We start from the raw sequence: 24,128 nt of genomic DNA on the forward strand, positions 1-24,128 counted from the left end.
GTGGGATAAGCAGTTGAAGGAAACCTGCAGTTTGGTGGAGAAACCCCGTTCTGGTAGGCCATCAGTCAGTGACGAGTCTGTAGAGGCTCTACGGGATAGCTGCCTAAGGAGCCCTAAAAAATCTGTGCGTGAGCCCACATTGAACTGCACTGAATAGGTATGAAACTGGGAGAGTTTTCCTTTGATTTGGTGCAGATTTCACATTTCTATCATCTTTTGTTGCTTTCCTGTGACCGGTCAAAAGTGCACCATGACTTTACGGATACACTGTAGGTCACCACTAGATAAATGAACTGTTCTGAATACTAATTATGCTAATGTGAATGATCCAAATGCATTTAATTTTTTATCAATATCTTTTTATCTAGAAATTACCGTATTTTTTGCTCCATAAGACGTACTTTTTCCCCCCCAAAAATGGAGGGGAAAATGCATCTTATGGAGCAAAAAACACGTTATTTTATTAAATAAAACAAACCATTTGGTTCAGAATATTTTTTTCTTATTTTCCTCCTTAAAACCCTAGGTGTGTCTTATGGTCAGGTGCATCTTATGTAGCAAAAAATATGGTAAATTTAATGGTTACGGGTAAACATTTCCATAGTATTTGAACTGTTGATTGCCTTTTAAATTTTAAATAGGCCTTTCTCTGCTACTCAGCATGCATCTGGCCTACTACCTACCACTACAAGCATGTGTCCAAAAGAAAAGTGACCAGCTCTAATGTTAGATTGATCCAAACATAATTATATATGTTTTGGACAAGGAGAGTGGTCTAGATAATTTTGATTTTTTACTTTAAGACCTTGCCATATATACTAGATATTTTTTTCCAAATGTGTTATAAATAATTTTATAATATTTATTTTGTTGAATTTGTTGGAGTGACATTGATTAATAAAATTTTATAGGTTTCAGGCCCTGGCTGGTTGGCTCAGTGGTAGAGCATCGGCCTGGCGTGTGGGGGACCTGGGTTCGATTCCCGGCCAGGGCACACAGGAGAAGCGCCCATTTGCTTCTCCACCCACCCCCCTCCTTCCTCTCTGTCTCTCTCTTCCCCTCCCACAGCCAAGGCTCCATTGGAGCAAAGATGGCCCAGGCGCTGGGGATGGCTCCTTGGCCTCTGCCCCAGGCGCTAGAGTGGCTCTGGTTGCAACAGAGCGACGCCCCGGAGGGGCAGAGCATCGCCCCCTGGTGGGCAGAGCATCACCCCTGGTGGGCGTGCCTGGTGGATCCCAGTCGGGCGCATGCGGGAGTCTGTCTGACTGTCTCTCCCCGTTTCCAGCTTCAGAAAAAAAAAAATGTTACCTGTATATTGTATTAGGTGTTCACCACCCCAAGTCAAGTCTCCCTCCATCACTGTTTATCTCCCCTTTCACCTCTTCTGGTACCCATCCCGCTGTCCTTCTTCTAATCACCCTACTGTTGTCTGTGTCTATACATTCTTTTTATCTTTGCCAAATCCCTTCACCTTTAATGTACATATGCAGCTTTATTAAGAGATCACTCACATAAGATTCACCCTTTAAAAGTGTGCAGTTCAGTGGCTTTGAGTACATTCACAGAGTTGTGAAACCATCACCACTATTTAATTTTAGAACATCTTCCTCACCCCTGAAAGAAATCCCATACCTGATTGTCGTCACTCCCCATCCTCCCCCTCCTCATCTCCTTCTCCTTCTCCTTCTCCAGCCCTAGGAAACCACTAATCTGCTTTCTGTCTCTATGGACTTGTCTATTCTGGGTATTTCATATAAATGGAATCATAATATGCAGCCTTTTGTGTCTGGCTTCTTTCACTGAGTTTAATGAATTCAAGGTTCATCATAATGTAGTATTTACCTTTTTGTTTTGTTTTGTTTAACCAAACTCCTGTTCTCCAAGTGCCTCATTTCAATATCTGTCTGAGCAAAAATAAAATTCTGAATATCCCAGAAGCTAAAGACAAAAAATAAAACACAATCATATTATTCATCTTTAGTTAGTCATAAAAGAAATACAAAATTTATCAAGAGCACAGGTATTTTTCTAGCACAGTTATATTTTAAGGGGAATCGTTGATCTAGTCCTTTAATTTTACCATATGGCTGTGTCTTCTGATCATTTAAGGTGTTTTTCTGGCTTAGTTATACTATTTTTAGTTCCATTTGGGTCAAGCACTATGAGTAGTGTTGAGAAGAGAAAGAGAACGATCTGTAGTGTCCTCAATGACTCTTCTTTTTCTGGGTGCAAAGGGGAATTCTTATTTAATCTTTAACATTCTAATTTGACCACCATTATTAATTTTCAAGATTTTTGTTCCATTCTGGATCACTATCTTACTTTCATCTGAAAATTTTAAAATATTTTTACAACTTTGCCCACTTGGATTTTAAAATAGGTCTCAAATGATACAAATGCTCTAGACAGGCGTCCACAAACTACGGCCCGCGGGCCGCAATGCGGCCCCCTGAGGCCATTTATCCAGCCCCCACTGCACTTCTGGAAGGGGCACCTCTTTCATTGGTGGTCAGTGAAAGGACCACTGTATTTGGCAGCCCTCCAATGGTGTGAGGGACAGTGAACTGGCCCCCTGTGTAAAAAGTTTGGAGACCCCTGCTAGTAGATGGGAGGAAATGGCAGGGGCTATACCTAGGAAGAGACTTAAAAACAATCTGCTGTCTGCCCATGGGTTTGGGAGAAGGAAAGTTCTTCCATATATGCTGTGCCCCATATATAATTATATATGTTCTGAGGTACAGAGAATGAATTAAAATCATATCCTGAACTACAGTGAACTATTATCATCAGTTCGTGCCGAGACCTGCTTTGTTTCCATTTTCACCTTCATCTTTTATCTCCACTCACATCCTCTCCCTCAAATACATGACTTTCTTATGTATTTGATACATATCTTTAAGAGACATATATCTTTATATACTACAGTATTTAGTACTATTGGGTGTGAATGAATAATTACATAAATAATATTGTGCAATAAATCTCATTCTGTTGCTTTTCTTTTTTTTAACTTACCACTAACAGGTTTAAAGCTTTCAAACCTGTTCATCTTGCTGGCTTTACATTGAATTTCTTGCTCTAACTGCTACGTGATATTTTATGGCATGTATCCACCACATTTTACCTTTCTCTTCTTCTAGCAATGGACACCTGTCACACATGGAGACATAGTGAACATTCTCATACTTGTCTCCTTAGAACCTAAGGGAAAATTGCTGGGCCATAGGACCTAACTAAATATATGATTGTATTTATCCAGCACCTCTTGTGCATAACCAGTGTCTCCTCAGTCCCAGCTTCTGCTCTAGCCATCTCTGCAGAGACCAGAGATAGGCAGGCGCACAGGCTACAACCAGAATGGTGTTGGTGTGGTGCAGTAGGGCCTCACCCCACATTTTCTGTGCTGGGCCTTCTCTAAGGCAAAGAGATGGAACGCAGGGAACCTGCTCGACACTCGTGCCTGCACAAGAAAATGAGGTCATGGGGAGAGGAGGTCAACAGTTCCGAGGCTGCTCTTGACCTTTGGAAGATATGAGGCAAGGGATTAATACTTCACCTTGTTCCTCCTTGAGTGACAGTTCCTCAGACATGGTTGATAAGACTTTTATCGAGATCCCTGTTGGATTGAGTACAAGTTGCCAACATTGGTTGCCAACTTGAAAATGCTTCCTTGTGCGGGTTGTTCCTTCTCCTCTGTTTCAGTCTCCCCGCTCCTCACTCCTGCTGTTATTACTTCCCAAATGAACTACCTATAGACAAGCCTTTGTCTCAGACTCTGCTTTAATAAGCTATGCAGTGTACAACATCATCCCTAAGTACTGCCAGATTGCTCTTGAAAGGATCTGAGCTCTGATCGGGGTACTTTGGCCAATCTCCAACTTGTGGATCAAAGACTGGGCCATTTCAAAGCTTCAGAGAGTCATCTTTTGACTAAAGGCGTTGCCTTTGCTTGGAACACTGCTCCCTGTGTAGGATCTTTCACCTATGGGTCAGTGATTTTTCCTTTTACATTTAACTACAGTTATTTCAAAATGTGGTTGTGATATATATACATGCCCTGGTAGTTATAAAATTCTCCCAAACATTGATCTCTGCCCTTTCTCATGATTCATAACTTCTCACGCATGGACAGAGCACTCATTTGTAGATGAGCTGTGCTAGAGTATTAAGAAAATTTGCTTCTCAATGCTCGTTAACATAAAAATATCATAGATTAATATTTTCCAGTGAAAGGTGCTGCGGTCAGTTTATGTCCTGGAATATGCACTTGTTCTTTTGTCATGTTGCATTTACACAGGAAAAAAAAAAGATCATTTCTTTGAGTGGACATGTATCAATATTAGTGTGCGCACACACGTGTGTGTGTGTTGTGTGTGTGTGTGTCTGCGCACGCGCGTATGCGTATGCATCAGGTCACTATACGGAGGGCATCAACATAAACAAAGCACAGGTCATTACCACCTGGAAGCAAGAGATTGGGGCATTTCCTTAAGGGAATATGTGTATCTTCTCATCTGGGCACTGCTTTTTAAAATGTCACTATCCCCTTTTGTTGTGTGAACAGGTGGTTAATACATACACTCCGGGAAAGAAGATTTGGCTTGAAGGTGTAGTAACCACATCAGCAGGAGGCACAAACAACCTATCAGATTCCTACGCTGCTGGGTTCTTGTGAGTAACACTTGTAACTTCGCTCCCAGGGGCTTTGAGGAAACAAGACTGTGAAGCTGTGCCAGTTGCTCAGTATTCTGCCCATGGGGGCATGGGGGGGGGGGTTGTTTCCCATTGAAAAAGCTTCATCCATTGATTTGTGAATGTGTTTAACCATTAAACAGATCATGATTAGGGAATCGGCTAGATATTAAAATGTCAGGCACAGGCTTCAGAACAACATAGCAGCAACAGTCATCATCAAAGTAATAAGTTCATATAATGTCTCCAGTGCAAAATATAGTGCTGACAACATACATTTTCTCATTTAATTTTCACCATGGTCCTGGGAGACAGGTAAGAGTAACACAAGCATTTTGCCCTCCAGGGCAAAAATGGAGGAAGGAAGACAAGAGATAAGTAAAGTCATAGCACGTCAGTGCCATAATGATAATAATTTTAGCCTCTGTGTTGTTTACTATGTGTGGAGCTCTATATAAAGTGCTTTATATGCAGTTACTAATTTAACAGCCAGTGAAATAGATGCTATTACTTTATAACAACTCAGTGATAGAGATGCTGTTATTAGTTAGCGGCGGAGATTGGACTTGAGCCCAGACAGTGTGCTCCCGAGTCCAGCCTCTTTGCTGTTACATCAGACCACCTTTTTTTCTGCTTCACAGGGTCTGTCTAGAAAAGAAAAGTGATAGACCTGCAAAGGAATCAAGAATTTCTCCGATTGGGAGGAGCGGGGAGGGCTGTGTGGGAAAAGTAGCATTTGAATGGGACATAGAGAGATGACTCCAGTTTCTGGAGGTGGGGCATGGTGGTGATGGGAGGGGGAGCGCCTCGGCTGAAGAAACAGGATGGGCAAAGGAAGAGGGGAGGGGAAATGATTCGTGTGACAGACCCTTCAGCATCCACAAGGATGTAGGAGGGCTGAGACGAAGGAGGGGTTCACCATCCAGTCATGCAAGGCCTTGGAAAGCAGGCAGAGGAAATGAGGCCTTGTCTATACTTAGACGCAAGCCAATGAAGATTTTGGAGGAGAGAGACACCATCTTCTGACCTGTATTTGAAAACGTCGGCTTTAGCAATAGCACACTCAAGGGTCTGGAGAGGCAAGGGATGGGGAAATGAATTTGAAGACATTCAAATACATGCAGTGTCTGGAGAACAATGTAAGCCAGAAAAATAAGGGTCTCTGACTGGCCTGCCAGTGTTCCATAGCAGGGACAGACCCTCAGGACCACGGATTAGTCTAGTTCTGTGGGCCTGCCTTTTCGGCTGAAAACAAGTTCCTGCTAAGAAGCTTCTTTGATACATTTGTGGAGGACAGATCAGACCAACCAAGTAGATGGCCTTTACAGATGGAATCCTGCATGTGCAGATGAAGATACTGAGTCATTGTAATACACCGTGATACCCTGGGTCTTTCATCTGTGGGTCCTTGGCACCTAACACTGCGTGGCACAGAGTGGTTGTTCAGTGAGCATGGTTTAAATGAATGAAATGAAGTGAATCAGCATTTGACTCATTGTTGCTGAGAGTCTTCTGTCAAAAATATACTCCTCACTAGGTGTCACTTTGAGCCCTGGGGCAAGGGTAAGAAGCCAGATTGGCAGTCAGTACCATAGAGGACCTCTTGTAATCATCAATGGAATGGCATTAGCTCAGTTGTGGCTAAAGAACCCTGCTGCAGGGCCCAGCAATCAGCCCAAATGCAATAAGTGTTTTCACGATGAGGGATACCAAAGTCCTTCATGGAGGGAGCTGGAGAGAGACCTGTCTTTTTATGCACGTCAGCCAGATATCCCTAGATCTCTTCAGTCATTTTGTAGAACACTGATAAACAGAGTTTAGTTCAGACTCCCATTGCTTGGTTGGCACACTCTGCTCCTGGTCTTCTTACTTACCTCTTTTTTTTTTTTTTTTGTATTTTTCTGAAGCTGGAAACAGGGAGAGACAGTCAGACAGACTCCCACATGCGCCCGACCGGGATCCACCCGGCACGCCCACCAGGGGGGACGCTCTGCCCACCAGGGGGTGATGCTCTGTCCCTCCGGGGCGTCGCTCTGCCATGACCAGAGCCACTCTAGCGCCTGGGGCAGAGGCCAAGGAGCCATCCCCAGCGCCCGGGCCATTTTTGCTCCAATGGAGCCTCGCTGCGGGAGGGGAAGAGAGAGACAGAGAGGAAGGCAAGGGGGAGGAGTGGAGAAGCAGATGGCCACTTCTTCTGTGTGCCCTGGCCAGGAATCGAACCTGGGACTTCTGCACGCCAGGCCAATGCTCTACCACTGAGCCAACTGGCCAGGGCCCTTACTTACCTCTTGATCAGCCATTTGCTCTCATCTCTGCTGACAGCTACCCAGCATTGTGCCCTTTGAGTTCAGTTCTCTTCAAGGGGCATAACTTGCTTCCTAGGGGAAATAAAGTAAAGCATTATAGGAAGTTTCAGAAAGTTAGCAAGACATTGAAAAGAAGGCCTTTTTTAGCTTTTTTTTCAATATATAGCATAACTGTGAGCTTACTAGTATCATGCAATCATGAATCGGAGTTTTTTACTGCCAACTATTCAGAAGTACTTTTCCCCATCTGGGCTTTGAGATTCTTTGATGCATTGCAATGTGCCCTTGGCATACTACTGTGTCTCCAGCTTCTCCTAGCGTCTGGTATGTAGAAGATATTCAGTAAACTTTTGTGGAATGGAAAATGACTACGGTAACATAACATCCTGAGTGAAATATTTCAGTCAGCTTACTGCCTTTTTCTACTTCAGCATAAAAGGGGGAGTTGGAACATCATTTATTTCCCCCTCTGAGGACTTATTACTACAGAAGAAAGACAAAGATAACTTCAGTACTAACCTTCCACTCTGAAAAGCTTGGGGAAGCGGCAGTTCCGGCTGTAGTCCTTTCTGAACGCTGTCGGGATGTGCATATCGGATGTGAGCTTGGGAGAAGGATGCATATTCTTCCCCCTCGTGTTAGAGTGCCTTCAGAAACTCCCCATATACCAGCAAAAAAATCAGATTTACTAATAAATATGTATTTGTTAATTTTATATATACAATCTTTGCAGTTGATTGTGTGAGACTGAGAGGTCACAAGTAGGAATTGGATACTATGCCTATAAAAGTCTGTGTATAGGTATTCACATACCCAGTGTTCAACCAATGACTTACATGGTCACGTAAGCATTTTTTTAAAATACTCACTGCTGAGAACAAGGCCTGCATTTACAGTTTATTAATATTCTTGAATAAATAATGAATGAACAAGTGGGATCTTTTCAAATATAAAAATACCAAAATTTGGTCTGTGTTGACATCCAGATCCTATTGGATATAGGGACTCACATATATGTGATTACATATTTACTCATCATTCTGTTTCTTCATTTATTCAACAAGAACAGGTATAGAAAGGAGAATAAGACACACTTGTTTTTATAGATAAATAATTGTTAGATATAGACCCTATTATATCTGTGCTATTCTCACATTGAAAGAACACTGATTTAGGAGGCATCTGCCCAGAATTCATATTATAGTTCTACCATAAGACATTTAATAGTGTGTCTCAAAGGAAAAACTAAACTTATTATCCTGATTTCAAAGGGTTGCTAAATTAATAAAAATAATCAAGGCAAGTAGCTTAGGCATGTGATATTCTAAAAGTAATTTCTATTCCCTGGGTTATAACATCCCAATCTAAACGACAATAACACAAAAGATTCTAATATATTATTGTTAAATTTTCTTTTACATTTAAAACTTTTGTTTTGTTTGGTTGTTTTATGTTTGTAACTCTATCAATAAATATTTGCTAATTTTATGAAAATAAAATGTAATTGTTAACATGAAAAGTATTTGAAAACACCAGTGATATTCATTCATAATATAAAAATCAGCAATGGTTTTTATTCCAGTAAGGAAAACCTTAATTCTATTAAGTCACTGGTTTGGAAATTCACATGGTTTCAGATTTGGGAAATTATAACTATGCATAATTTGTCCCAGTATGCTGAATGGTGATTCTTAAAGTTCCTGGAATCTAATTTGATCCAGATCAATTTCAAATAATAAAGAATACTGAGCACCTACAGTGTACTTGGAACTGTGATGGGTGTTTTGGGATACAAAGCTAAAACATATGTCTGTTCTTGATGAGTTTATAACCAACTGGGAGATGGCAGAGAAATAAGCAAGTGATTGTCATTTAATGGGCTGGCAAGGGCTCTGAATAAGAATTCTGGGAAGTACGGAGGAGGAAGGTGCTACTATTGACTGGGGCAGCAGAAGTTAGAAGGAGTTGACACTTGACTTGGGGATAACAGATGGAAAGAAATTTGCCAGATGGGATGGGTTAGAGGAAGAGAGTTAGGGAATACCAAGCAGAAGTTAAAATATGTGAAGACTCAAGAAAGCATGGTATATTTGGGCAGCCAAGAGTAGTATACACATATGCTTAGGAAAGATTGCAAAATGCCTTGTCTCTTATACTGAGAAGACTGAAGTTCTCCGTCATGTTTCTTACACATATATTAAGAAGTTTCCATAAGTTTCCAAAGTATGACTACAGAGAGAAAGAGAAAAGTAAATGAATTCGTGAATGAATGAATGAACTAAATTTGTAAACAACGAAGGCTGAGTTAGCATGGTGGTTGGAAGAACAAAGAGAACCATACTTTTGAAGGATAGCACGTGCTAGAAAGTGAGTGTTGGGCATAGAAGGGTCTGTGATAAGTGTGTGAACAATGCAGGTCCTCCACTGTGACATGTGTGTGATGGTAGCATACTTGAATCCCTCTATAGTTAGTTGTAGTACCAAGGAAAGGACAATTATTATTGCATCGACTGTTGGTAATATATGAGGGATGCAAATGACTGGACCACTCTTGCACAGGTCATAGGAGTACTGAGTTAGAGACACATGAAAGGTACATGTACAGTGATAGGGTAAGCAGGAGAGTATAAGTAATGAAAAGAATAGTGTGTGTGCTCCTGGGATTGTGTATCCTGTGGCGGGGGGGGGGGGGGAATAATCAGGCTTACAAGTGGCTAGGGTGTTTGTTTTTAATATTACAGGAATAAGAGATAAGTCATTAACAACAATCCATTTATGACCAAGGGAAATTCATTTTATCCTCCTAAAACTCTGTTTCTTTTCCTATAAAATGAGAGGTTAGATTTGATCATCTCTAAAATCTCTTCCAACTGTGTAATCAACACTTAAAATAATCTTCCCCTTTAAGGAATGATGTAAATTTGGTAGTGGGGAGTTAATTTATATGTGTGTGTGTGTGTGTGTGTGTTAGCCAGTCACTGTAAAGCTTGTTATATGCCATTTAAAAATGTATTGATGTAGCTTTCCCCCCTGCTTTTTAGATGGTTGAACACCTTAGGAATGCTGGCCAATCAGGGCATTGATGTGGTGATACGGCACTCATTCTTTGACCATGGATACAATCACCTCGTGGACCAGAATTTTAACCCATTACCAGTAAGTGTGAGATAAAAGATTCCCAGCCTTTTTTTAATGTCATTTAGTTCTTTTGACTGTGTCTTGTTCCACCCTGGGAGAATTTTTCTTTTTCTGTTACCAGTTAATTTCATAAAGTTGGACCGAAGCATTCTTGACCCATTTCACAGACTTTTGGCTATATCCACCATCACCTACACACACCCCTATATGTGCATGTATGCACACACAAACACACACACACACATATACATGTATATATAACATACTTATGCATTTATTTACTACTATAATTTGAAGAAACCTTGTGCAATTGAGATTCCACATCTACTTGTGGCCTGTTTGAACTCTGCTTGAGAGTGAATTTTTCCAGATTGTTTTCTTTAACGCTAATAGGAGACATTAGTTAATGTCAGATGCAGCATGTTGAAAGCAGATGGGAGAGCACTGGCCAAGATCAGATACAGTAGGAAACGTCTCTTGGAGAGTGGCTGAATGACGTGCACTTGCAGTTAGATGTTGGTCCCTATGTGACAATGAGCGGATTTGCCCAGAGCACCAACTTCTCTAGCAAAGCAAAGGAAACGAAAAACTAAAGAATGTCAAAAGCAGAGGTCTGGGTTTGGTGACAGAGCAGTCGAAGAAATCCCACATAGTCCAGAAAGGCTGTGCTTATCAGAAATATTACAAGGGCCATTCTTTTCACAGATATCTGCATCATGATACAAGGTCAGACTCCTCTCATTAATGCAGAGAATGTCAGAGCTAGGATCTCCCTTCAAGATGATCCAGTTCCATCTCACATAACAGGGACTGATAGCCCAGGGTTGGAATAAGAGAGCCGGGAGAGCCAGCCCTAGAAACTGTCCCTGTGCCCTGGTCCAGTGTTCTTTCAGCAGAATTACTGCTTCGCTGGGATGCACAGCAAACAAACCCAATGGAACCAGTGGGTGTTCCTGCCACTTGCTTCCCTCTGCCTGTTCCCAGGTCTGAGCCAGGAGGCCTCCGAACCTAGAACAGAGAACAGCTTAGCACCCAAGAGCACCATTTCCAGGTCTCAAAACAATGCCTCTAGTCAAGAGTTATAAACAATTATTGTATCACTGATTTACCTCACTCCAATTAAATCATATGCTAAAACTGACGGGCACAGTCTACTATCTACGGATACAGTTCTCTATCTACTCTTTGTGGTCATGCACAGTGGGCCATTGTGATGAATCAAAAAGATAAGCTACTTTTATTCACTGGGTCAGGATACCTCTTCAAAGTGTATGTGGGGCTGGGTATGGAGGGGTGGAGAGGAAAATTTCAGTGCAGAACCATAGGATTTTGTGGGGGTTTTTTGAGCTCATAAACTTGTAGAGATAAAATAACAATTAGAAAAGTATCTTAAACAAATATAATGCCACACAAAAATATTTATGGATTATCAGGTAGCGAAGAGGAGACTAGTAATAGTTTAAAAAAAAAAAAAAAATATATATATATATATATATTTAAATATATATAAATATTATATATATTTATTAATATATATATTATATATATATTAAATATATATATATATTTAAATATATATATATATATATATAAATAGGGTCCTATAACAGTCAGGGCTCCTTTAGAGTGTGTGTACAAGGAAGTCTTCTCTGAGAAGGTGATGTTTAAGCTAAGAGTCCAATGACAAGAAGGAGCCAGCCATGTGGATTTTGCAGAATAGCTTCCAGAAGGGACGAGGCTAGCACAAAGGCTTCTCAGCACACGTGTTTGAGGAAACACAGAGTAGTGGAGTGATGGGGGCCTGGTTGGACATGAGGCTCTGCTGGAGTCAGATCACAGAGGGCTTTTTAAGTCACAAGGGGTTTGATTTTTTCTGTAAGTAGAATGAAAAGCTGTTGGATGGTTTTATGCAGGGAACATAACATTTTTAAAAAGATCACCCTGGTGTAATTAATGCATCAAATGTGAGTTATAATTTGTTTAATAATATGGATAATATTTAATTTACAGATGACTTTTATATATGGTGCGTCAATAGTGCTCTGAACACTGTTCTCCCTTCCATCTGTCCTTTCTTTTTTCTTTCTTTTCTTCTCCTTCCTTCCTTCCTTCCTTCTCTATCTACTCTTTGTGGTCATGCACAGTGGGCCACTGTGATGAATCAAAAAGATAAGGAACTCTTAGCACGTATAATCTGCTGAGGCATACTGAGAAATAGAAAATAAATAAACATGCAAACAAAAGAATTACATTTTGACATAATTGCTCTGAAGAGAGTAGATAAGTAGGACAACTCATACTTACTTTGCTGAAGAGAATCTGTTGCAGGAAACAGAGGAAGCGACTCCCGGAGGACAAAAACTCTCAGACAAGTGCTAGAGGAAGGAGGGTTTGTTAGCTGGTGAAGCAGCAGCACCGTGACTCAGAAAAGGCAACAAAACAGAGCTCCATGAAGTTAGCTTTTCTGAGCCTTATATACGGTGTGTCCGTAAAGTCATGGTGCACTTTTGACCGGTCACAGGAAAACAACAAAAGACAATAGAAATGTGAAATCTGCACCAAATCAAAGGAAAACTCTCCCAGTTTCATACCTATTCAGTGCAGTTCAGTGTGGGCTCATGCACAGATTTTTTAGGGCTCCTTAGGTAGCTATCCCGTAGAGCCTCTACAGACTCGTCACTGACTGATGGTCTACCAGAACGGGGTTTCTCCACCAAACTGCTGGTTTCCTTCAACTGCTTATCCCACCGAGTAATGTTATTCCCATGTAGTAACGCTTCGTTATAAACATGACATTTTCACGCTGCACTTTGGTCAGGGATTCAAATTTAGCGAGCCACAGAACACACTGAACTTTCCTCTGTACCGTCCACATCTCGACTGGCATGGCCGTGGGCTGCTCCGCTGTATACACGGTGTAACGTCATCATCTGCACATGCGCACATGCTGCCACATCATCCTACAGAAACTGGGAGGGTTTTCCTTTGATTTGGTGCAGATTTCACATTTCTATCGTCTTTTGTTGCTTTCCTGTGACCGGTCAAAAGTGCACCATGACTTTACGGACACATTGTACCTTTACAGCTTTAGTTTGCACGGGCAAGTGCCTGCTTTCTTTGACTTCTTTGTTTGCAGACCTAGGTCACTTTTGTGTCTCTGGGAGGGGAAGGGTATGAGAGGAGGTTTGAACCTTTCGTCCTTGACTGTTCACGTATCCCATTTTTCCTGCCTGTGTTGCAGGTTATTTCAGGGAGCTTGATAAAGGGCTGCACAGCCATGGTTTGTTACTTTTTCAAACTAACTCAGTCAGCCCTTTGAACCTGTCCTTCCTCAAAACTAAGGTTATTGAGTGACTTATCCAAGGTCAGACAAGTAGTAAGAGCTGGAATTCTTAGGTTCTCAGTTCCAAATCCTGTTTTCTTTTCACCATGCTGCACTATTCTTAGTACTCTATTGTTCTGTGCTGTGGTCTGAGCCAGATTTGGCCTCAGAACTGCATAGTTCTGGAAAGGGATACAGACATTTTAAGGAATTGGAGGGAAGAAAACCTAGGCTAGAAAAAGATTACCTTTGGGTGACTAGACAAACTTGATTTCCAGAACTGGACAAATCTGGATTCCAAAGCATGACTATGTGTAGTTAAAGATGCAAGTCTTCCCGGCTTTGTTTCCCCCTCCCCCCCCCCCTCCCCACCCGAGAGTGGCTGTAGGTGACTTCCTTTGAAAGCATGGCACAGAGACCTCGGTGCATGCATGGAGACAGCAGAGCTCACAGAAGTGCATAGGAAGCTAAAACCAATCCACTGATTTAGCACAAATGAGCTGGGAAACTGTATTTCTGTAAACACCAAGCTCTAATAAAGAAACCTTATGTAAAAACACTTAGAAAGGTAGCATGCTTTCTTTTTATCTTTCTTTACACTAATAAATTCTGCACCTTATAAGTCGAGAATGTGGCAGCTGGGAAAGTGCATCCTAAGTCCCCTGGAAAGAATTTACTAGGCTAAACCAGGTCACCAATCCGACAGACCTTGCAGCTGCCCCCTGGAATGTGTAATGGAGACAGACCTGGGAATTATACAGGATGCCACTTCAGAGAGCCATACAGTAGATAACCAAACACTGCCAATAAAAACGGGTGGGTTTGATGTTGTGATCAGATCTTCAAGAGAATCTGTTAAGAGTTTAGGGAATTACTGAGTTGTTTTGATTGCCTCCCAGAAAAACCAGTATTTTCTATTCCAGCTCCTTCAAACCTAGCTCAGTATATTTCAGGAAAGATTTTTATCAGAAAATACTGTTTTGGTTTTGTTAATGTTCTCGGATAAATTTTTAATAAGTGAAGATCATGGCAGAATGGCTCCTCAACCCATATCCTATATCACCTTGTCACCGACCTACTCAACATTGTAGGGATTCCAGCCCAGCTCTGACAAGGCTATTCCCATGGCACCAGAGAATATGAGGGTGGCCCTTTAAGAAAGAAAAGAAGAGAAAAGAAAAGAAGAGAAAAAGAAGAGAAGAGAAGAGAAACTTGTTTTCAGAAAGGTCATTTTCAACTACATCCATGTTCTTTATGGTTCTTCCTCCAGAAAAGTGCCACCTCTCCTGTTGTGAGAGTCCCTTCTGCTGGGAAGGGGAGAACAGTTGGTGCAGCAGTGCATCCCTGCTCCCTCCCACCCATTTCCCCTGACCCCCGTGCCATTGGGAAAGAGGGAACGTGTGAGCCTCCACAGCCAGCCGGCCAGTCGCGGGCTCCCTTGGGAGCCAGCAATGTTTGTGCAGAAGGGATCTGCACATTCAGTGGACATAGTCCAGACCCCACCAGTCATGGGCATTCTCCTAAGAGAGGATTTTGGAATTTAGCTTTCTGCTTTCTTTTTTTTAAGAACTTGATTTACAGAGCTCTCAGGGAAAGGAATGGTGAATTACTAATCAACATCTTCTTAACTCCCACTCCAGCCTAACAAATATAATTCAATTCAGAAAACATTGACACTTCAGATGTGTCTGTTTCTGGGCTAGGTGTTCTGGAGACATGCAGATAAATAAGATATGGTCCCCTCATCTGCAGAGCTAACAATCTGGTATGTGTTTGTATTTGAGGGATTATAATTTATCCTCTATTTAGAATAAAATAGAAAGGCAGTTCACACTGGGTTGCCTTTTCTATACTGAGCATAGTGGTGGAATATTTATATTTGCTGTCAGCATTCTTTGTTGCTGACTGCCCCTGCTGAATAATAGTAAACATTCTGTTCAGCCCAGTGCACACTTATTGAACACTCACTGTGTACTTGTTCTGGAATGAAGTCAGTGGTCATGGATTGTAGTACAATTTACTATTCTATGGTGGGATTAAACCTATGGCTGTGATTCCCATAGCAACAGGATCTGGGCCAAGCCACCACTATTCACATGTCATTTGGCCACTGGAAAGAAATGGAATCTTAATGGTGCCTGCCTAGCTTCGCTAGTTAGCCTATCACAGGGCTAAGATCCTAGATGCTCCTTCTTGTTTCCTGTTGAAGTGTTAGTGCCCCTTATGCACCGTACAGCCATGACATGGACACAGGATCAGTTTAAATCTGCCGCTTTGCTGAGGAAGAATTTCCAGTTATAAACCCATATCTGATTGATGCAAAATGTCTTCTTGTATGGAGAATACCACCTAATTAAAGTGCTCCCGGGGAGCAGCAGGAGCCTGGTAATAGTGACAAGACTCGGGATTCTAGTCCTAGTTCTGCCATTAATTAGATGTGTATCTTTGGGTTCCAGTTTTCTCATCATTTCAGTTGTGATAAAAAATGTCTCCTCCATCTACCTCCAAAAGATGCTGTCATAACCCTTGAGGAGATTAGATATGACAATAAACTGATTTCGTGTATACATGTACACATAGAAAATGACGTAGAAGAGGCTACCCCCAAATGTTAAAGGCAATATTGGAGGGGGTAGTGGGATTGCAGGTAGTTTTTATTTTCTTCTTTGTGGATTTCTTTTGTATAAAGTTGCTATAATCAGCATTACTGCTTTTATTAATCCGAAAAAGTAAAGGCTATTTAAAAAAAAAAAAAAAAGAGAATGCTTTGAAAAGATTAAGTGCTTTAAATAGTTCAGCAAATATCATCCCCGTCTAGTCCATTCATCATTCATTGAGTCATTCATTTGTAAACACTTTATTACATTCGTGCTACATGCTAGAGCAGGGGTCCCCAAACTACGGCTCGCGGGCCGCATTGGCCCCCTGAGGCTATTTTTCCGGCCCCCGCCGCACTTCCGGAAGGGGCACCTGTTTCATTGGTGGTCAGTGAGAGGAGCTCCTGGAGTACTGTATGTGGCGGCACTGCAAAGCAGGGCGTCACTCACGTACAGTACTACTTCCGGTGATGCAGGATGCACGCCTCACGGCTCCAGAAGCGCGTCATATCACTTGTTACGGCTAGCAGTGACAAATATGGAACCGGACATTGACCATCTCATTAGCCAAAAGCAGGCTCATAGTTCTCATTGAAACACTGGTCAGTTTGTTGATTTAAATTTACTTGTTCTTTATTTTAAATATTGTATTTGTTCCCATCTTGTTTTTTTTTTTTTTTACTTTAAAATTAAGATATGTGCAGTGTGCATAGGGATTTGTTCATAGTTTTGTTTTTTTTTATAGTCCGACCCTCCAACGGTCTGAGGGACAGTGAACTGGCCCCCTGTGTAAAAAGTTTGGGGATCCCTGTGCTAGAAGGATACTGTGCTGGGCAGTAGAGGCACTCTCTTGCCCTCAGGGAGTTTATAGTGTGGATGAGAGACAGCTGAGTCAGCAGGAACTGTGGCGGAAGCACTTTGTCAGGACAGAGAGGAGCAGAAGCCAGCCTGCGATGGGCTAGTGTGAGGCATCAAGAAGGTATTTTGGAGGAGAGAACCCCTGAGCTGGGTCCTGAAGAGGAAGAAGAAGTTAACCATAAGAATGAGAATAGTTTGGAGTCTGGGAAAGATCTTCCAAACAGAGGCAATAGCATGTGCAAAGCTAGGGAAGTGTTAATTTTCCAGAGCATCATGGAGGATGAATTATGAAAAATTGCTTAGGCAAGCTTTTCCCGTTGTTGTCCAGTGGCCACACAGGGTGAGTGAAAATTCAAGGATTTCAAAGCTGGAGGTGGCGAGGCAGGGGAGGTATGAAACCCAGCCAAACCTGCCTGTGACCTGCTTCTTGGTGTAGCTTCCTTTCTCTTTCTTTTCTTTCCCGTGGGAGCCATCAGGAAGATGAAAGAAGCAGAGTGTACCTGTTTAAGGATAGCTGTGATGTGAAAGCCAATCCTCTCATTAGAAGGCCTGACAGAAACTTCTCCGTGCACAGCCTTCCTTTGTGGAGACCCGCAGCTGCTGAGAGAAGGGCGTCCTGAGCTGCAGGATCAATCACTGGGACTCGGGCTGGCTGGAGCTCCTGGGCTGCTTGCCCAGCGGGCATGACTTGCTTCTTTCCTCCTGTGTGCCTCCACACCCTGGCTTCTCAGCTCAGAGTCTGGGACCGCATTATCTGACACAAGCAACTCTTTTGCTCCTAATGCTTTAAATAGAAGCCCCTCTGATTTTTTACTTCAGTCCTCATCCTTTGCTTCTTTAATAACCTGAGTGTTGTGTGCGGGATGGCAGCAACAGGCATCAGCCATTTGTAACGGGTGGTCCTGATGGAAGCCCCTGGGGGAGGCTGCAGTCAGAGGCTGCGGGCTGGGAGTGCAGCACCATGTGGTTTCAGCGGCTTGAGTCCTCATTTTCAGCTCTAAAACGGGGGGGGGGGGGGGGGGGGGGGGGGGGGGGGGGGGGACTGTGCTGAGATCGGCCACTGCGGGTATTTGAATGTAGTGCTTGAAAGTAAGATTAGCTCTGGAATCAGACTGACCTGTTTCCAATCAGCTCTGCCAGTTATAAGCTTTGTGTCCCGGGCAGATTACTAAACCTCAATGAACTTTGATTTCCCTTCTTAAAATGGAGACGATAATACTCTATCTCAGAGGGGAGCTGGAAAGGGTTAACTAAGCCCATGCATATGTAGCTTTTACTACATAGTAAGTACTAAATAATTGTTAGCTGCTACTATCATTTATAAAGACACTTTGTAAAACACAAAATATAAAATTCTATAGTCATTGTAATTATTAGTAACTTGAACATAACTGTGGCAAGATAATATACATTTGAATATCTGCACAGATATCTGGAAATCAATTCAAGTTATAACTAATGTATGAAAAGTAGATCGTTTTTGTAAAAATGCTTTTACTAGAAAATTAGAAGAACAAAAAAGGAAAGCCGTGATTCCTGCACTTGAGAGGAATTGACTACAAATGGTGAAGACAAACTAAAAATTACATTTTATTTTCCTCCAGAGAAGATACTGCCAACCTTTCCCAGTGAAGGCAATTAAGGCAATAATCACACTGCAATTCATGCTCCATGCCTTCATTTGGTATCTGTAAGTGGCCAGCTAAGCCCTGGAAACCATGATATGTCAAACCAGAGTGCTAATGACAGCACATTATGTGAGTCACTGAGATGCAACAATTGAAAATCTACTCTGCCATCAACCATGGATATTGTTCCCAGATTGCAACACTGAGGGATTACAGCTACAGCACATTGTGCGGCAACCCAAATAAATTAAGGAGAAGAAGCAATTATAGCCTCACTGCACGTGACTGCAGGAGCAGAGCGTGCCACCCTCCAAGCCACCTGCAGATGAGGGAGGAGCAAGGCCAGCTCTGGAAATGAGAGGAGCTTTACCTCCTCAGCTCACCGAAAACACTGGAAAATAATCTAAAACTAGTCTGAGAAGAAAGAGAGGAAGGTGGGGGGAGGAAGAAAATGTGGGGAGAGAAGACATGGAATGCCCTGTGGCGGGCAACACATAGGCCTCCGACAGAAGGCGATATGAAAGCCAAAGAGAATACATTACGTTTCTTCTAATCTAACATGTCATGTCTTCGTTATTTTTAAAAAGAAAAGCAGAAGTATTTTAAAATAGAAATAAAGCAAAGTTATTTTGTTTTTATAAACACTAAATTTTTGAAATCTATCAGGTATTAGATTTCTTGTTCTCTAATTCCCTACTGTCAGTGTCTGCTTCTTCTAACTCTGATTTGGTTTCAAGCATTGGAAGGATGACTGGAGCACACTGTTTTAGCTCACACTAAAACTGAATTGGGCAGACCTGCCTTCTACTCTCAAATTCACTGCTCTCATCTTGGGGTCATAATCCTTACAACCTTTCTACATTAAAACAGTGATTCTCAAACCTGGCTGCGTATTATAGTCACCTTGGGGGCTTTTAAAAAATACTTACATGGAGGCACCACCCCCAGGGAGTCTGATTCAGTTGGTCTGTAGAGGAGCCCAGGTGCTGGTATTTTTTAAAGCTCCCCAAGTGATATGATTATGCAGCCAGAATTAAGAACCATTGTGTTAGAGATTTTCACTTGCCCTGATTATATTAGAAGTTACCTTTTGCCCTCCTCTATTGTACTCAATCCTTGCTTCAAGACATTAACAAAATATTCAGTACTGTCTATCATTAATTTATTTGGAAAACATTTGAGTATCTATTATGTGCCAGACATATATAGACGTGTGTTCTAGTTTCTGAGGAAATACAGGTGAAGACAAGATAAAGACAAGATCCCTGCCTTCACTGGAGTTGACAGTATGGTAGAGGAGATAAAAATTAACAAGCAAATTAACAAATAATTAATTACAAAATTCAGAATGCTGTTTAGGAAACAAGCAGGCCACTCAGTTGAGGGGTAACAAGGAGAGGATACCTCTTTAGAAAGTGTGGCCAGGGAATACTTCACTGAAGAGGCAGTCACTGGGGAAGCTGGTGAGGAGCAGAGTTCTCAGAGGGAGTAGCATCTGCATAGGTCACAAGGGGGAGACTCAGTCCCACACAGGAGGCCAGGCGGTGGCGCTCAAACCACCCTGAGGCCTGGTGCCTCTGCACAGGTGGCCGGCAAATTGGTTGGTACTATTTCTCTAAGGCTGCCTGTAGATGATACCCAGCTGGTGCCACCAGCACTTGGCAAACCGCTTTGTTTCCTGTCTCTTGCCTTTTGTGTAGATAATGGTATCCCACTGCCTGCCCTCCATCTGGGATCCCTGCTTGAGCCTAATGCCTTCTGCGTTTCCCCATCACTGACCTGGCCGTCTCTGTGTGTACCCATTGCCACCTCTCAGCAAGCTGTGAAACAAGAATAGCAGAACAATACTTTGGTAGCTGTTGACAAATATTTGGGAGTTGGTCATATTATTTTATTTTTGTGTATGCTTAAAAATGTCAATGATATTTTTTTAAGGTCCCCATGACAGGGTGTTCTGACATACATTAACAACAAGTACTCTTTCAGGTGCTGTGGGATATCAGGAATAAAGCCAGGTTCCTTCTTTCCATATTTACAACCTCTCTGAGGTGACAAAAACATAGAGCTTTGGAGAGATACCTAATAGATGATACATGATAAGGTCTGTCTTATTCAATCAGTATTCCCAGAGCCAAACCTGAAGTCACCTGCATAGGAAGTTCTCTCTAAATATTTTTGAAGAGAACGGAGGAAGGAAGGATTCCAAATGAACAATAGACATTGGGGTTTTTAGATCTCTGAGGTGGGGATATTACTACTGGCTAGAGAGGAAGATCTAGAGGAGAGAATTGGTAAAGGCTTGTGCAACAAGACAGTGGTATACTAGTTACTCAAAGAAGACTTGCTCCTGAGGGAGTTCATTGCCCCCAGGGAACCGCCATGCTGAGCAGCAGCGCGGAAGGAGGGCCTGCGGACAGAAGGAAGGAAGATAGGAGTTCTAGGGTCCGATTCCAGGTTCTCCCGCCAATGCGCTCATCCTGAAACAGGACCCTGGGCCCATCCCAAGTGTGGGGTAAACTAGATGATCTGAGGTCTCCTTCGTTACTGACATTTTCTGATTCATCTTCAAGGTTTCCATGCCAGTATCTTCAGACAGACTTCTCAGCTGAGCTTATCTTAATACAAACTTTAAAAATAAAATTAAACTGTGCTCTTTCACTTTTCAATCATTCAGGAAGCAACCCCTCTTTTCTCAAGGCTCTCGTAGCCCCGTTGCAGTGTGATGACTCTCGTTATTAGAGTTGTTCGGGTACATCTAGTTTCCTCTCTCTTGAGTGTAAGCGCCTTAAAAACAAAAGCTATCTCTCCTATCTTTCTGTTTTTTATAATGGCCTGTTCATGGTCAATCGTTACAAAATTCTAAGGATGCTCAGTGACTGGGACTCAGGGGGCTGCAGTGCCTGCTCAGTGGTGGAATCTGGAAGGCAGACTTTCTTTGTCGGGTCCAGTGTGCATGCTGAGTACAGGGAGGTAGTGTACCAGGTACACCAGGTGCTTCCGAGACTGGACTCCAGAGTCAGACAGACCTGGATCCTTGCTGGGTCTCGCCGGCCAGACTCCCTCATCTTCTATCATCTGTGTAATAAGGATGCTAATACTCCATACCTTATCGCTTCCTGTGAGTGCTGAAGACACTGCTTGACACTTAAGTACTTAATAATGTGACCATTGTTATCTATTCTAAATATATGAAAATTACTCCTTCAACTAAATGAAATTCCAACATCTTGGGGGGAAATGGGAACACCTGGGAAACAGTCATCTCAACATTTTGTAAAATATTGTAAATATTTTAGTTACAGTAATGCTATTTGGCACATGTAGATCGTTCTAGAACCTTCAAATTCCTCCCCATTTTGTTTCATATTCCACAAACCTGTATAATAGTTTTTGTCTTTGGCTTCTTTGACTTTATTCTTTAGTTTCCACTGTCAGTTCCCACAGCTTATCTCCACCCCATGAACTCATTTGGCCTTTCCAGCTCTCTGATAAGGCAGGTAGGATAAAGACACCTATTCCGTTTAGCCGAGAAGAAAACAGACCCAGAGAGGTCCAGTAGCTCACTCAAGGCAGCATAGCAAGGCAGAGCCAGTGGTTCTGAGTTCCATGATTCTTCATTACTGCTTTGGACTCTCTTTGGTGGGTTCTGCCACAGCTTTATCAAGTCAAGAATTCAGGTCATCTGTATCCCATAGCAGCCAAAGCAGATAAAAATGGCCACGAGGAAGCAGGAAAATGGGTAAAATAATGATCCAGGAGATAAAACCTGGGACGTAACCGTGTCTGACTCTTGTACATTGACATTTTCACTGAATAATGAAAGCAAAAGGAAGAAAGGAACACATTTTCAACGTCATGCAGCAACAAGTTGGTTTCACTGCTTATAAGTTAAATATATTAACAGAGCAAAATACAGTATCACCCACTCTTATGGCAGTTACCACTTCCCCCTGTTTTGATATATGTATATGTCTACCTCCTTGACTGTGGGACCACTCAGAACTTCTCCCCAGAAACACTGAGTACACAGGAGCCGGACCATCCCCTAACGTTTAGCCCTGTGATGATGGAAGACAGATCCAGGAGTCAATTCAGTTGTTGGTGAGAGCCACCCCAGGGCGTTTCCCTTCTTGAGAAAGGTTCCAGTGCTCTGAACGACAAAGGATAATTAATGGCTCTTCATTAATTTTACCTCCAGGGAGGTACTGCAAACATAGTGGAGGCTTTGCCAAGAAGGCAAACTGATCTTGACTCTTGCCCTCAGGGGCCAGTGGCCTAGGAAAGGTGTTAGCAATGTCTAAGACAGCGCGTACCAAGTACCCTCAGTCTGTACAGTGGATTCAGTTGCAGTTGCAATGTCTGGGACATCTAAGGCTGTGGGAATTCACCGTACATGTCCAGTTCTCATTCTTCTGGACATACAGTGCTGTCATAATGGGATATTATGTCCCTTACTATCTCTATCTCTGCTGCCTTTTAGACCTTAATCAACGCTGTAACTTCCCTTCCCACTCCTGGGGCCACTCAAGATGAGATAAGGAGGTGGGTGAATACCCCTCCTCTGTGTAAACATTCCACTACATGCCCCACTACTTCTCTGCATATGACCCTTCTCTATGAGGAAGATCCCCTCTGGACAGTATGAACATTCACAGCACAATCATGTAAAACATAAATGCCAATATGCATTCAGTAGGGAATGTATTTTGGAAGCTATGACAAGAAGACATTGAATTGTTCCAAAGGGCTCTCAACCACAAGATTGTTCCAAAGGGCTCTCAACCACTTTAGATTTATTTTCCCTACTGAGAACATTGCCCAAACCTTATTAAACAAATTCAGGAGGCCTCTTCTCCAACAAAATGGGGAGGATGGTGAATTGGTCATCTCTATCCAATAGAGCCATAAAAGTTTGAGTTACTTTCTCCCTGAACTTTCTCAGTATACTTGTATGGGTGCCACTATTAAAAATGCCACTGGTCTCTGAAAGAGAAGGAGACCTCAGCCCCACATCTAGTCATCCTTATCCTTAAAGCAGCTCCAGGTGGGATAGAGAGGAAGGGAGGGGTCAGGATGGTGAAGGAGAGAATAGCTTCATGCTAGTAAGCAAGGTTTTGCATTTATATTAATTTAGGTTTTTTTAAAATAACCATTTTATTGAGATAAAATTCACCTACCACAAAATTCACTTTTTAAAAGTGTACAGTTCAGTTGATCTTAGTATATTCATAGAGTTGTGCAACCTTCACCACAATTTATTTTAAACTCACCTGAAAAGGAAAACCCATAACCTATTAGCAGTTATTCCCAATTCTTTCCCCCAGCCCCTGGCAGCCACTAATCTACTTTCCATCTCTAGAGATTTACCTATTCTGAATATTTCATAATATGGAATTATTCAATATGTGGCCTTTTGTGACTGGCCATATTTCCAAGATTCATCCATATTGTAATATGTATTAATACTTCATTCTCTTCTATAGCTGAATAATATTCCATCGTGTGGATATACCACACTTTATTTATCTATTCATAAATTGATAGATATCACAGTTGTTTCTACTTTTTGGCTATTATGAAAAATGCC

General features: G+C 42.1%; 1 protein-coding gene across 2 annotated transcripts in view; it reads left to right on the forward strand.

Annotated features, from left to right (window-relative positions):
* Positions 1-24,128, forward strand: part of HPSE2 (heparanase 2 (inactive)) — a 773,696-nt gene that overhangs the window by 619,536 nt on the left and 130,032 nt on the right. For both annotated transcript variants that reach the window (XM_066354936.1, XM_066354937.1), the window contains 2 exons: positions 4,565-4,671; positions 10,040-10,154. In XM_066354936.1, coding sequence (XP_066211033.1) covers positions 4,565-4,671; positions 10,040-10,154 — 222 coding nt within the window. The remainder of the gene's footprint in view (positions 1-4,564; positions 4,672-10,039; positions 10,155-24,128) is intronic.

The sequence above is a fragment of the Saccopteryx leptura genome, chromosome 13, assembly GCF_036850995.1.
Source record: "Saccopteryx leptura isolate mSacLep1 chromosome 13, mSacLep1_pri_phased_curated, whole genome shotgun sequence".
In the NCBI taxonomy this organism is placed as follows: Eukaryota; Metazoa; Chordata; class Mammalia; order Chiroptera; family Emballonuridae; genus Saccopteryx; species Saccopteryx leptura.